We start from the raw sequence: 12,700 nt of genomic DNA, 5'->3' as shown, positions 1-12,700 counted from the left end.
ACTTCCATGTTCCATGAAAATGTTTCCCTTCAGCAATGTAATTTGAATTCACTGCATTACACATACAACACTAACTCACCATCTTTTTTTCCCATCCCCATACTTTCTACTGATTTCTTCGAACGCTCAGTCACTGTCTGAACTTGAATCAGTTTTGAATTGATGGCACCCTATATAATACTGGGTTGAGCTTCATTATCCATGTCCTTGCATCACCAAAGGCACAGACATCAACTTCCAAAACAATATCATCTTCACTGTCTTAATTCATTTGCTGGTGAAACCTTCATCAATGCCATTTATAGATGCAAGCTCATGTTTAGTTTAGCTTAGAGATACAGCATGGAATCAGGCCCTTCAGCCCACAGAATCCACACCAACATTCACACCTGTTCACAACAGTTCTGTGTTAACCCACTTTTGCATCCACATTAGGGGCAATTTATAGAGGCTAATTATTCTACAAACACACATGTCTTTGGGATGTGGGAGGAAACTGGAGCACCTGGAGGAATCACATGGGATTACAGGGAGAATGTGCAAACTCCACAATGACAGCACCCGTGGATCAAACTTAGATATCTGGCATGGCAGGTAGCAGCTCCACCACTGCACCACTGCGCCATTCCACTGCACCACTGTGCTGTGGGGTGGGTAATAGAATTCACTTCCCACCTTATACCCAAATTCTTAAAAACTCTGTTGGCTGTCTCTTGTATCATCCAGATCACTCATCATACAGAAGGTAGTTGAGGCCAGTTCATTGGCTATATTTAAGAGGGAGTTAGATGTGGCCCTTGTGGCTAAAGGGATCAGGGGGTATGGAGAGAAGGCAGGTACAGGATACTGAGTTGGATGATCAGCCATGATCATATTGAATGGCGGTGCAGGCTCGAAAGGCCGAATGGCCTACTCCTGCACCTATTTTCTATGTTTCAATGTTTCTATCATTTCCTGTGTAGTCTGGAAAATCTTGCTTTTAGAATTATTCTTTAAAACAAAACTCTCCATAAGTTCATTTGATGACCAGTTTGTTGCTAAAAATCTGATTCACTAATGTATTTCATGGTGGAGGTCTGTTATTGTACCTGGTTGTAACTCTGGATTCTTGAAAATGTCCTCATGAGCCATTCAGTTGTCATCACCTTCAGCTCTACTAAGGATAATTAATATGTGCTTTGTCAGCTACACCCAAATCCAGAAAAATAGATACATTAAAAAAACTCCTTTACTGCTTCAGCATCTGTGATCCTCTCAGTGTGTTTCTTTCTGCAGTTGTACAGAACCCTAGTGAGACCACACCTGGAGTATTGTGTGCAGTTTTGGTCTCCAAATATGAGGAGGGGCATGCTTGCTATTGAGGGAGTGCAGCGTAGGTTCACAAGGTTAATTCCCGGGATGGCGGGACTGTCATATGCTGAGGGAATGGAGTGGCTGGGCTTGTATACTCTGGAATGTAGAAGGATGAGAGGATATCTTATTGAAACATACAAGATTATTAAGGGTTTGGACATGCTAGAGGCAGGAAACATGTTCCCGGTGTTGGGGGATTCCCAGAACCAGGGGCCACAGTTTAAGAATAAGGGATAAGCCATTTAGAACGGAGATGAGAAAACACTTTTTCACACAGAGAGTTGTGAGTCTGTGGAATTCTCTGCCTCAGAGTGCGGTGGAGGCTGGTTCTCTGGTTACTTTCAAGAGAGAGTTAGATAGGGCTCTTGAAGGTAGCGGAGTCAGGGGATATGGGGAGAAGGTAGGAACGGGGTACTGATTGTGGATGATCAGCCATGATTACATTGAATAGCGGTGATGGCTTGAAGGGCCGAAGGGCCTACTCCTGCACCTATTGTCTATTGTCTATTTTTTCCACCCCGGTCATTCCTTCTTCTCCCTGCCCTCATTGGGCTTTTTAGCACACACCATCAGACACAGGAAAAACTTCTTCCTCTCTGTTATCCGATTTCTGAATGGTCCTTCCATAAGCTTCCACTGTCTTCTTCTTCTTGCGTATGGCGTGCACAGACTAAAGTTGTAGGACAACTTGTTCTATTTGATCTTACTTGATTGTGCACGCCAGGTTGATTGCATTCGTCGAAACAGGGCGGACCACATGAAGGTTGCAATTTCCCACCCCAGGGTACTGTCTGATTCACCTCTACCCCATAGCGGATCTTGGACTTTGACTATTGAACTGATGTGCTACAGTGCTGAAAATAATCTCCTGCACTCTGCAACTTCTCCTTTGCTCTACCTGTTGTACTTGTGTTTGACTTGATTGTATTTATGTATAATATTATCTGATCTGATTTGATTACATGCAATATACACCTTTTCACTGTACCTCGGTACACATCACTATAATAAACCTAAACCTAAAATCTAATCCTAAACCTGGTTGCTCTGGGTTAGATGCGTATGCACTAAATTCTGGATTTGCACGCTACCTTTTGCCATCTCACTGCCTCAGCTAATTTTATTGAAAAATCAATGGAAATGAATAATGTCATTTCACACCCACGCACTTCAAAACGTGCTGTCTGTGAGATTCTGCTTGCAACCTTTCATGCCAGGTAATGCACCCACTAAAATTCTGCAAAGCCAAGGGGCAGATCTTCTGTTGCTCCAAAATAACTTGCTGCCTATTTTCTGCTTTTCATGTCAAATGTGCAAATGGTGTTCTAACATCACTCAAAGCATGAAAACCACTTCAAGCAACCTTGTACCATACTCGCAATCTTTTTGTTGAGTTCTGATCTGGTATTAACATTAAACTGAGAACATCAAAAATGGTTTTAGAACAGCAAATCTGATTCAGTGTGTAACTAAGTCAGAATATTATTCAGTAGGTTATATAGTTAATGGGGTAAGTATTTTACTTTGAATAGGCATCATATCATTATTATTATGTCTATGGGTAAGGATATAAAATGAACGTCCAGCAGGCTACAGTGAAAAATTAGTCCCACAGTTAAACTCTGGGTAGTACTGTGGTGTAATTGCAATATATCAAGTGCATTGGTGTGTTTAACAATGTAAAATCACACTGAGTTATGAAATTTATATCCCATTAAGCAACCAGCCCAGATGTCAAACGTTATATTCACATATATACTCAGTGTGATCAATAATGTCTGATTCTTTCTACTCAATAAGCTTGCATTTATTCCTCTTCTTATTCAGTTTGGAGAGAGCCAAGGTAAGGGATGAAGCACCTGACAATATTCATTCTCACCTTTAGTAACTTCTAATTCATTTTATCACCTGATTTATTTTCAACAGAACCAAAAGCAGCACGTATGTAGTTTGGAAAACACAAGGCCTGTAAATTATAACTGTGTACATGCTTCAACACTCATGCAACCATCCATGTATATTTGGCTGCTTTTATTCAACTTTGTTATGGCGTTTTAGTTCAATCTTACATTTTATAAACAGACAGAACTTAATGGGTGCAAAGGCATGAATTGAATAGTGAGCCAGCTATTCAAAATTTAAGAAAATCGGATGAATTCCACACACACCTGGATAATATTCAATGCCCTTACTTCAATGACACTGGAATATTGCTGTTTTACCTCTGTTGAGTATTGTTATTATAGCTCTAATAATGTACTTAAATACATTCTGAACATCTTATAATCATCATGGATTGCATTATTCCAGATAAGGGCATTGTAAATCATTGCCAGATTAAGGGGATGAATATCCATACATGATTTTCTCTCACCAATTGTATTTTTTGTGGAAAGTTAGCCTAAATACATGAATATAAATCATCATATCTATTCTAAACTGAACTAGAAGGGTATCTTGCTGTACTGATCATTACTGTACAGAAGGTAGGTGGAACTGGATTTTTATGAGATGACCATTGTGATCTCCTAAAATATGACTGGTCAGGAGAGGACTTTCCAATGTTTCATGCCATAAATTATGCTAGGAATATTATTCATCTGGTATTTTCCCTCTTTCGAGAGAATGCATGAATACAAGCAGGAAGAAACATTAGTTATGTGTTCGGTACAGTGAAATTAAATTTGGCAGCGAAAGCTTTGGCAAATTGAAACAAATGGCATAATGCTGACATCCACTGGCTGTGATATATGAGAGCCAAGAGCAATCTATGTAAAGATTGGTAGAGGTGTAAAAAATCTTATGGCAAATGGTAATTGATGCTCAGTTAATTGTTCATTTAAAATCTGAAATTGGTAAATTGTTGTTCACCAAAAACAGAGTTAAATCAAAGATAGACAATAATCCTCATGAAGTGAAAGAACACATTCAAGGAGATAAATAGCATATCATCCTTCCTGTTTACGCAAACCTGATTTTCTAACAATCTAACCATCTCTGATGACATCTGAGACATGTTGTCAGTTTCATAACTTGCTTGAAGCTTGTTAACACGTATGTGCTATGCAATGCATCAAAACAGCAGTCTCAATAAATATGATTTTTTTAAATGCTCCCTTGGACTTTTTGATGCATCATAACTAGCTTTGTTTATTTAATCTCACTGAGGCCTGGAGTGCACTAAAATAATCAATGTAATTTATATTCATCTTTTTGCAATTCACTTGATCTTTATGCTTGCCAACTTGGAACTTTCTGTGTCAACCAATTCAAAATCTTATTCAGAAAAATGTTATGAAGCTGAACAAAATTACCGTGTTAAGACAAAGAACAAATATTTCATCTTTTGATTTATTTTTCCAGATAAACTCTCTACAGTCAAAGCTGCAAGTATGTATATTCAATTTTACAAAATCAATTTTGCTTGCCTTTTTTTAAAATGTATTTGTGAAGCAATAACTGAAAGGTGGCAGTTATGATATCCATGAAAGGATTCTTTGAATTAAGTGTTCAGTTTAGTTCAGTTTAGTTTATTTTCACGTGTACCGAGGTACAGTGAAAAGCTTTTGTTGCGTGCTGACCAGTCAGCAGAAAAACATTACATGATTACAATCAATCCATTTACAGTGTATAGATACATGATAACGGTATATGATGCATGTTTAGTGCAAGGTAAAGCCAGCAAAGTCCGGTCAAGGATAGCCGAGGGACATGAGAGGTAGATAGTAGTTCAGCACGGTTCTCTGGTTGTGGTAGGATGATTCAGTTGTCTGATAACAGCTGGGAAGAAACTGTCCCTGAATCTGGTGGTGTGCTTTTGCACACTTATATATATTTTTTGCCTGATGGGAGAGGGAAATAGAGGGAGTTGATTATGCTGCTGGCCTTGCTGAGGCAGCGAGAGGTATAAATTGAGTCACTAGATGGGAGGTTGGTTTGTGCGATGGTCTGGGCTGCGTCCAGGCCATTAAACTATAATGTAATATAAATAATTGCAGATTTGCCAGTTTTAAATGACTTTTAAAGCATTTTATTTGTATTAATATATACCATTTTACTTTTAGGTACCAAGACTGCAGCTGAAACAGGTACAAATATGCTTTATACACATTATTCAGAATTGGGAGACTGAGGCACTTTTATTTTAATCATTGCTATCATTCCTTAACAGAAGTAATATTCTATTTATGATGATGTACTGCTGTGGCCTGTGAAACTATTTACATGTTAAATTAAAATATATTCACTTCTCGTGCACAAAGGCAATCAATTTATTCAGAGCTGTGAAGGAACATTAATTTACAGCTGTCTTAAGCCTTGGATTGTTAGGTTTTTCAGGTAAATGAGGGGTATGGGATTAATGCAGGAAGAATCAGATAAAAGAACTGATCAACTCTGCTCTCATTTAATGGCAGATTAGACACAAGGAGCCAAATGGCCTAGCACAGCCCCTACTCATGTTCTTAATATTGTCTTCTAGACTTGTGTATATATTCAAATGCTGAAAAGCAAAATCATAAAATCTAACTGTGATGATTCCACAGCTTTATGGCACTCGACACAATAGTTTAATTAGCTACATCTCACAACCTTGTGTGTTAAAACTGCACCACTTGCAGTTTAATGGGATAATGTATGGCCTTATAAGTTATTTGTACTTAGTCACAAAGTATAGGTTAAATAACAATGGAGTATATTTATTTCTTAAAGGATGATTAGTGTAGTTTAGTTGAGTTTATTGTCATATGTACCGAGAGTGAAATTAGTTCTGCCTCTGTGGATTTCTTAGGAAAAATTTAGAACAATTAAATTTGTTTCCATTATTCAAAATGCAGTTCAAATGAAAGTTCTATTTTATTTTTTAATTATCATTCAGCCAAAAATCTGCAATAAATTCATGTTTTATGTTTCAAAATAAAACTAGTAAGTGGTTACCGCATAAGCAATCTATTATTTTGACTGTGTGTCCATTAGAGATTTTCAATTACAGTACCTCAAGGAGGGGGAATGAAGAGAATTTATAAATATATCTCTCCATTGTGTTAATTTATGGCCATTTTTGCAATCTAAACAAATTATTTCAGAGTGTGAAAGGTCATATCAAACATAAATCCAATTAAGTAATGCACCAGTGTAAAATCTTAGAAAAAGATCTTGGCTGGCACTGGTGAGAACATTATTGCTGAAACTACAGTTTCTCCTTCTCTGGGAAAGTGTATTACACTCATAACTGTACTTAATATGTCAAGATCCACTTACAAGCAAAGCATAAATTGGCTTGACCTTGCTCCAAGTTCTTTTCAATTAAATACATTGCTTAAATGGATGACATGTTGAACAGAGTGCATACTTTGCAATCTATAGTCGGTTACAAATTTTGTGACATTTACATCATTTCGTTCAGTGAAGAAGCTGAAATAAATCATGTAATTAATAAGCATTTTATGCACTCATTTTTCAAATGAAGTTCCTCGGTTACAAATATTTGTAGAGAAACAATCTGAGGCATGTTTAAGATTCAAGCATGTAACAGTTTGTAGAATTATACCGATCAGTTAATCTACAGTTGCTCAGCGATAGTTGAAATCAAAAAGAATTACAGCACCATAGATAAAATCTTAATTGTCGTAGAGAAATCAATACAACACAAAGGCTCCATCTCAAGAGAGGTGTGAGGAATTTGAATGATAGTTTCCTGGAAATTGAATTGAACCTATATTTTCTGCATGCAAATATTGTTGCACTTAGTGTTAGTGCCAAATGGGGTTCACCTTAAAAGATCACAAAGTTGGTAAAATAAAAAACAAGTGTGCAACAGTGTTGGGGTATTTTACACCAAAAAAAGATACAAAGCAGTGTTAGCTGCATGATACTCAAAAGGACTTGATTAATGTGTTCGAAAGAACTTCAGATGCTGGTTTAAATAGACACAAAAAGCTGAATAACTCAACGGGGCAGGCAGCGCTCTTCATCGGTTGCTCAACAATCAATGAGGGACATCGGCCTTTAAACTCCCACACAAGCAACACACATATCTTATGACCTTGTTATATCATATAATCTTATAGAGGTGTATAAGATCATGAGAGGAATAGATCGGTTAGGTGCACAGAGTGTCTTGCCCATAGTAGATGAATCGAGGGCCAGGGGACATAGGTTTAAGGTGAAGGGGAAAAGATTTAATAGGAATCTGAGGGGTAATGGATGGGTGACATTTCGGGTTGGGATCTTTCTTCTGATTAAAAGCTGAAGGGTGGGGGGGGGGGGGGGGGGTCACCATGGCCTTGATAAGAAGACTCTTATTGCAGCTTGCTCAAATTGAGCAGTGTGAAAAAACACTTTATGTGTGCTGCGAGAAGATAGGCCAAGTTGAACTGCACATCCACAGCCTGGATCCACACAAACTGTCAAACACACAAGGTTAATCATGCTTTACTATGTCGCTGACCTTTCACCACATAGATATACTATCCCTTTCACCTTTCCCCACGGAGAACAGTCTTCCAATGGAGAAACAAGGAACTGCAGGTGCTGGTTGACAAAAAAAGACACAAAATGCTGGAGTAACTCAGGGGATCAAAGGACAAAGGACATTTATTGTCACATACACCAATTGGTGCAGTGAAATTTGAGTTACCATGCAGCACACAAATAAGATAAACACAACACTTTAGAATTTAACATAAAACATAAAAACATCCCCCTACAGCGGAATCAACGTTTCCCACTATGAGGGAAGACACCAAAGTTCAGTCCTCTTCCTCTGTTCACCCGTGGTCAGGGCCTATTGAGGCCGCCGCAGTCGCCACAACAATGATCAGGCAGCATCCCTGGGTAGATGACGTTTCGTGTCTGAAAAAGGATCCCAATCCAAAGTGTCATTAGTGACACTGCCTGGCCTGCTGAGTTACTCGAGCACTTTGTGACTTTTTTTTCCATCTTCCAAAGGTTGGATAGTGAGAAAGTCACTAAATATCTTTTATCTTCTGCATTTGGCATGAGACAGTGAGAAATAGTGGAGAGGTTGCCACATGGGAGAGAGCCACATGCAATACAACAGAGACATCAATTTAAAGTGATTGGTTGGATTAGAAGGTTCCTTCTTAAAGATTTATAAAGTAGGTAATTCTGTACTTGAAGACCCATGACCTGCAGGTTGTTAAAGTTGAAGATGAATGGTGAAGGGTAGGATTTCACTCTTTTGAGACTGAGACATGGTGAACCAATGTAGCATATTGTCCAAATAGAAGTTGGCCTAAAAAGAACATTGAATATTAATGTCTCTAACGTGTTCTTGGCTTAGATTTTCACTGACTGGCTATTTGCACTTGGGGTTTTGGAATGAGGTCAGCTGAGTCCCGCATTGTAATTCCTGATTGGTATTCTTCACAGGCAAAGAGGAATCTTGACCAAGACAGATCATAAATGCACTTTGTTTAAATATTCAACCTGCTTTGAATGGCAGCTATAAAACAGCAGTCTGCAAATTCCACTGAATCTGTAATTAGACCTTTCATTATCAAAGGGAAAATGTTTCTTGTTATTGCATTTAACTGAATTGATAACGTTGGATTTTGGGCTATCCAGCTTAATGAGGACTGGATAACCTTGAAAATCTTAGTGTGCCTTAGAAAGTTGGTCTTAGAGGCAAGTGCAATCATTATTCTGTAACTATTTTGTAACTGTATAGGCAAGTAATATAAGTAAAATTAACCATTCTAATCACCACAGACATACATTAGTTATACACTGAGGTATAGTGTCCTTGATCTAATGAGAAGATTTTAGTCTGCATCTTCAAACATTGTTTTATTTTCATTTTAATGACTGCTTCGTTTCTCCAATTCATTATACCTTCAAGTCATTAACATTATGTCAGTCATCAGATTTGCACTCTTCATTATCGAGGTTAACAAGGTTTAATTGAATAGCAAGATTTGCATTTATCCACCCTGGATGATGTGTAATTACATGCTCGGCTTAAACCTTCATTTGACATTCAAAAATGTAATTGTTCAACCTTTTAATATAACAATACAATTGCAAAACTGTGGTCAAATTTAGAGCCACATTACCTGATATTTATTAAAATGTGAAATTTAAAGTGATTGTAATGTAAAGCTGGCAATGTGAAGAGCACTATTATAGGCTAATATATTAAGGTTTGTCCACTCCATAGCCTTTTGTTCTCAGCTGTTCCCACCTCTCCCATTAGCTGTTGCCACAGACACATTAGTTAACCCATAGCATCTGTTGCAGTCATGGAAATTAGGCCAGGCTGAATCTTACGTTTGATCAGAGCAAATAATTAATTTAATTATTTTATTGACAGTCAGAACCTTTTTTTCCCAGGATGGAAATATCAAATACAAGAGGGCATAGCTGAAAGGTGAGAGGGGCAAAGTGTAAAGGTTTCAAGGTCAGTTTGTTGTCACATGTACCAGTTAAGGTACAGTGAAATTGAATTACCATACAGCCATACTAAGTGAAAAGCAACAAGACACACAACCACATAAAATTGGAATGACACATTGTATTCCAATGCATTTAAAGTAATAGGGGCACAATGCATTTCGTTGTCTCTGTACTGTACACTGACAATGACAATTAAAATTGAATCTGAATCTGAATCTGAATCAGACATATCTGGAATACTCTTCCTGCCTCTATCTGTTAAAAAGAAAGCACCCATAATGAACATGGAACATAGAAAAGTACAGCACAGGAACAAACCCCTCGGCCTGCAATGTCTGTGCCGAACATGATGCCAAGATGAACTAATCTCATCTGCCTGCACATGATCAATATCCATCCATTTGCTGTATATGCAGGTGCCTAACTAAATGCCACCATCATATCTGCCTCCACCACCACCCCAGGTAGCATCTTCTGGGCGCCCACCGCCCTCTGTGCAAACAAAACCTGCCCTGCACATATCCTTTAAACTTTGCCCCTATTACTTTAAAGCTCAGGCCTCTAGTATTTGACATTTCCACCCTGGAAAAAAGGTCCTGACTGTCTACCCTGTCTATGCTTCTCATAATCTTATATACATTTGAATGTGTTTGAATGAAAGGGAAAAATTATAAGAATAGATTCTTAGTTGTACAGCGTATCATATTTGTATTTCTGAAATGATTTTCATCTACTTTGTTTTGTAGAGAAAGCTGCTGTTGCAAAGCCAGGTAATACAATTTAGTTTAAATAATGTATTTTGTGTATACTGTTGGGAGTTGAAAATTAAATGCTAAATAGTTAAATTTTTAAGTCACAGGCTCCTCGTGTATAATTTAACATTGCATTATCATCCCAAATTTGTTTTTAAAGAAACATTGTCAGGGTGTATTTTAACATGTTTATCATACTCTGTGATTTAAGTGACATTAATCTACATAATTGTTAACAGTGCTGAGGAGGAGGATTTCCTGGAATGTATACAGGATGGGTTTTTAAACCAATATGTAGAGGAACCAACTAGAGGGCAGGCCATCCTAGATTGGGTATTGTGTAATGAGGAAGGATTAGTTAGCGATCTTGTTGTGCAAGGACCCTTGGGCAACAGTAAACATAATATGGTGGAATTCTGCATTAGGACAGAGAGTGACACGGTTAATTCAGAGACTGGGGTCCTGACCTTGAATAAAGGAGACTTTGAAGGTATGAGAAGGGAGTTGGCAAGGATAGACTGGCAAATTACACTTGAAGGATTGACAGTGGAGATGCAAGGTTTAAAGACCGCATGGATGAACTTCAGAAATTGTTCATCCGTGTCTGGCGAAAAAATAAAACTGGGAAGGCGGCTCAACCGTGGTTGACGAGGGAAGTCAAGGATAGTGGTAAATCCAAGGAAGAGGCATATAAATTGGCCAGAAGAAGCGGCAAACTAGAGGACTGGGAGAAATTTAACTAGAGGACTGGGAGAACTCAACAGAGGAGGACAAAGAAGTTAATTAATAGAGGGGGAAAAGAGCATGAAAGAAAGCTTGCGGGGAATATAAAAACTGACTCTAAAAGGTTCTTTAGATGTGTAAAAAGGAAAAGACTAGTGAAGATAAATGTAGGTCCCGCACAGTCAGAGACAGGTGAATTTATAATGGGAAACAAGGAAATGGTAGAACAGTTAAACAAGTACTTTGGTTCTGTCTTCACTAAGGAAGACACAAACAATCTCCTGAAAATATTATGGACCCGAGGATCTAGTGGGAGGGAGGAACTGAAGGGAATCCACATTAGTCAGAAAGTGGTGTTAGGTAAACTGTTGGGACTGAAGGCAGATAAATCCCCAGGGCCTGAAGGTCTGCATCCCAAAGTACTCAAGGAGGTGGCCCGAAAAATCGTGGATGCATTGGTGATCATTTTCTACTGTTCTCTCGACTCTAGATCAGTTCCTGTGGACTGAAATGTAGCCGATGTAACTCCACTTTAAAAAAAAGAAGGGAGAGAGAAAACAGGGAATTATAGACCTAACATTGGTAGTGGGGAAGTTGCTGGAGCCGATTATTAAAGATGTTATAGCAGCGCATTTGGAAAGCAGTGACAGGATCAATCAAAGTCAGCACGGATTTATGAAGGGGAAATCATACTTGACTAATCTTTTGGAATTTTGTGAGGATGTAACAAATAGAATGGATAAGGGAGAGCCAATGGACGTGGTGTATCTGGACTTTCAAAAAGCCTTTGACAAGGTATGCAAAATTAGAGCACATGGTATTGGGGGTAGTACAAAGATAGAGAACTGGTTGGCAGACAAGAAGCAAAGAGTAGGAATAACGGTTCCTTGTCAGTATGGCAGGCAGTGACTAATGGGGTGCCACAAGGCTCGGTGCTGGGACCCCAGTTGTTTACAGTATATATTAACGATTTAGATGAGGGAATTAAATGTAACATCTCTAAGTTAGCAGATGACACAAAGCTGGGTGACAGAGTGAGCTGCGAGGAGGATGCTGTGAGGCTGCAGGGTGACATGGATAGGTTGGGTGAGTGGGCAGAAGCATGGCAGATGCAGTATAATAATGTGGATAAATGTGAGGTTATCCACTTTGGTGGCAAGAACAGGAAGGCAGATTATTATCTGAATGGTAGACACTAAATGCTGGAGTAACAGCGGGTGAGGCAGCATCTCTGGAGAGAAGGAATGGGCGACATTTCGGGTCGAGACCCTTCTTCATAATGGTGTCAGATTAGGAGAAGGGGAGGTGCAACGAGACCTGGGTGTGCTTGTACATCAGTCATTGAAAGTAAGCGTACAGGTACAGCAGGCAGTGAAGAAAGCTAATGGCATTTTGGCCTTCATTGCAAGAGGAATTGAGAATGGGAGCAAAAAGGTCCTACTGCAGTTGTACAGGGC

At 38.7% G+C, this 12,700-nt stretch overlaps 1 protein-coding gene across 1 annotated transcript in view; it reads left to right on the top strand.

The window, feature by feature from the left end:
- trdn (triadin) overlaps nt 1-12,700 on the top strand; it is a 353,412-nt gene that overhangs the window by 309,537 nt on the left and 31,175 nt on the right. The window contains exons 67-69 of the mRNA XM_033022051.1: nt 4,717-4,743; nt 5,418-5,441; nt 10,515-10,538. Coding sequence (XP_032877942.1) covers nt 4,717-4,743; nt 5,418-5,441; nt 10,515-10,538 — 75 coding nt within the window. The remainder of the gene's footprint in view (nt 1-4,716; nt 4,744-5,417; nt 5,442-10,514; nt 10,539-12,700) is intronic.

This window comes from Amblyraja radiata, chromosome 5 (genome assembly GCF_010909765.2).
Source record: "Amblyraja radiata isolate CabotCenter1 chromosome 5, sAmbRad1.1.pri, whole genome shotgun sequence".
Classification (NCBI taxonomy): Eukaryota; Metazoa; Chordata; class Chondrichthyes; order Rajiformes; family Rajidae; genus Amblyraja; species Amblyraja radiata.
The sequence above is the reverse complement of the archived record's forward strand: the minus strand, read 5'-3'. Positions and strand labels throughout refer to the sequence as shown.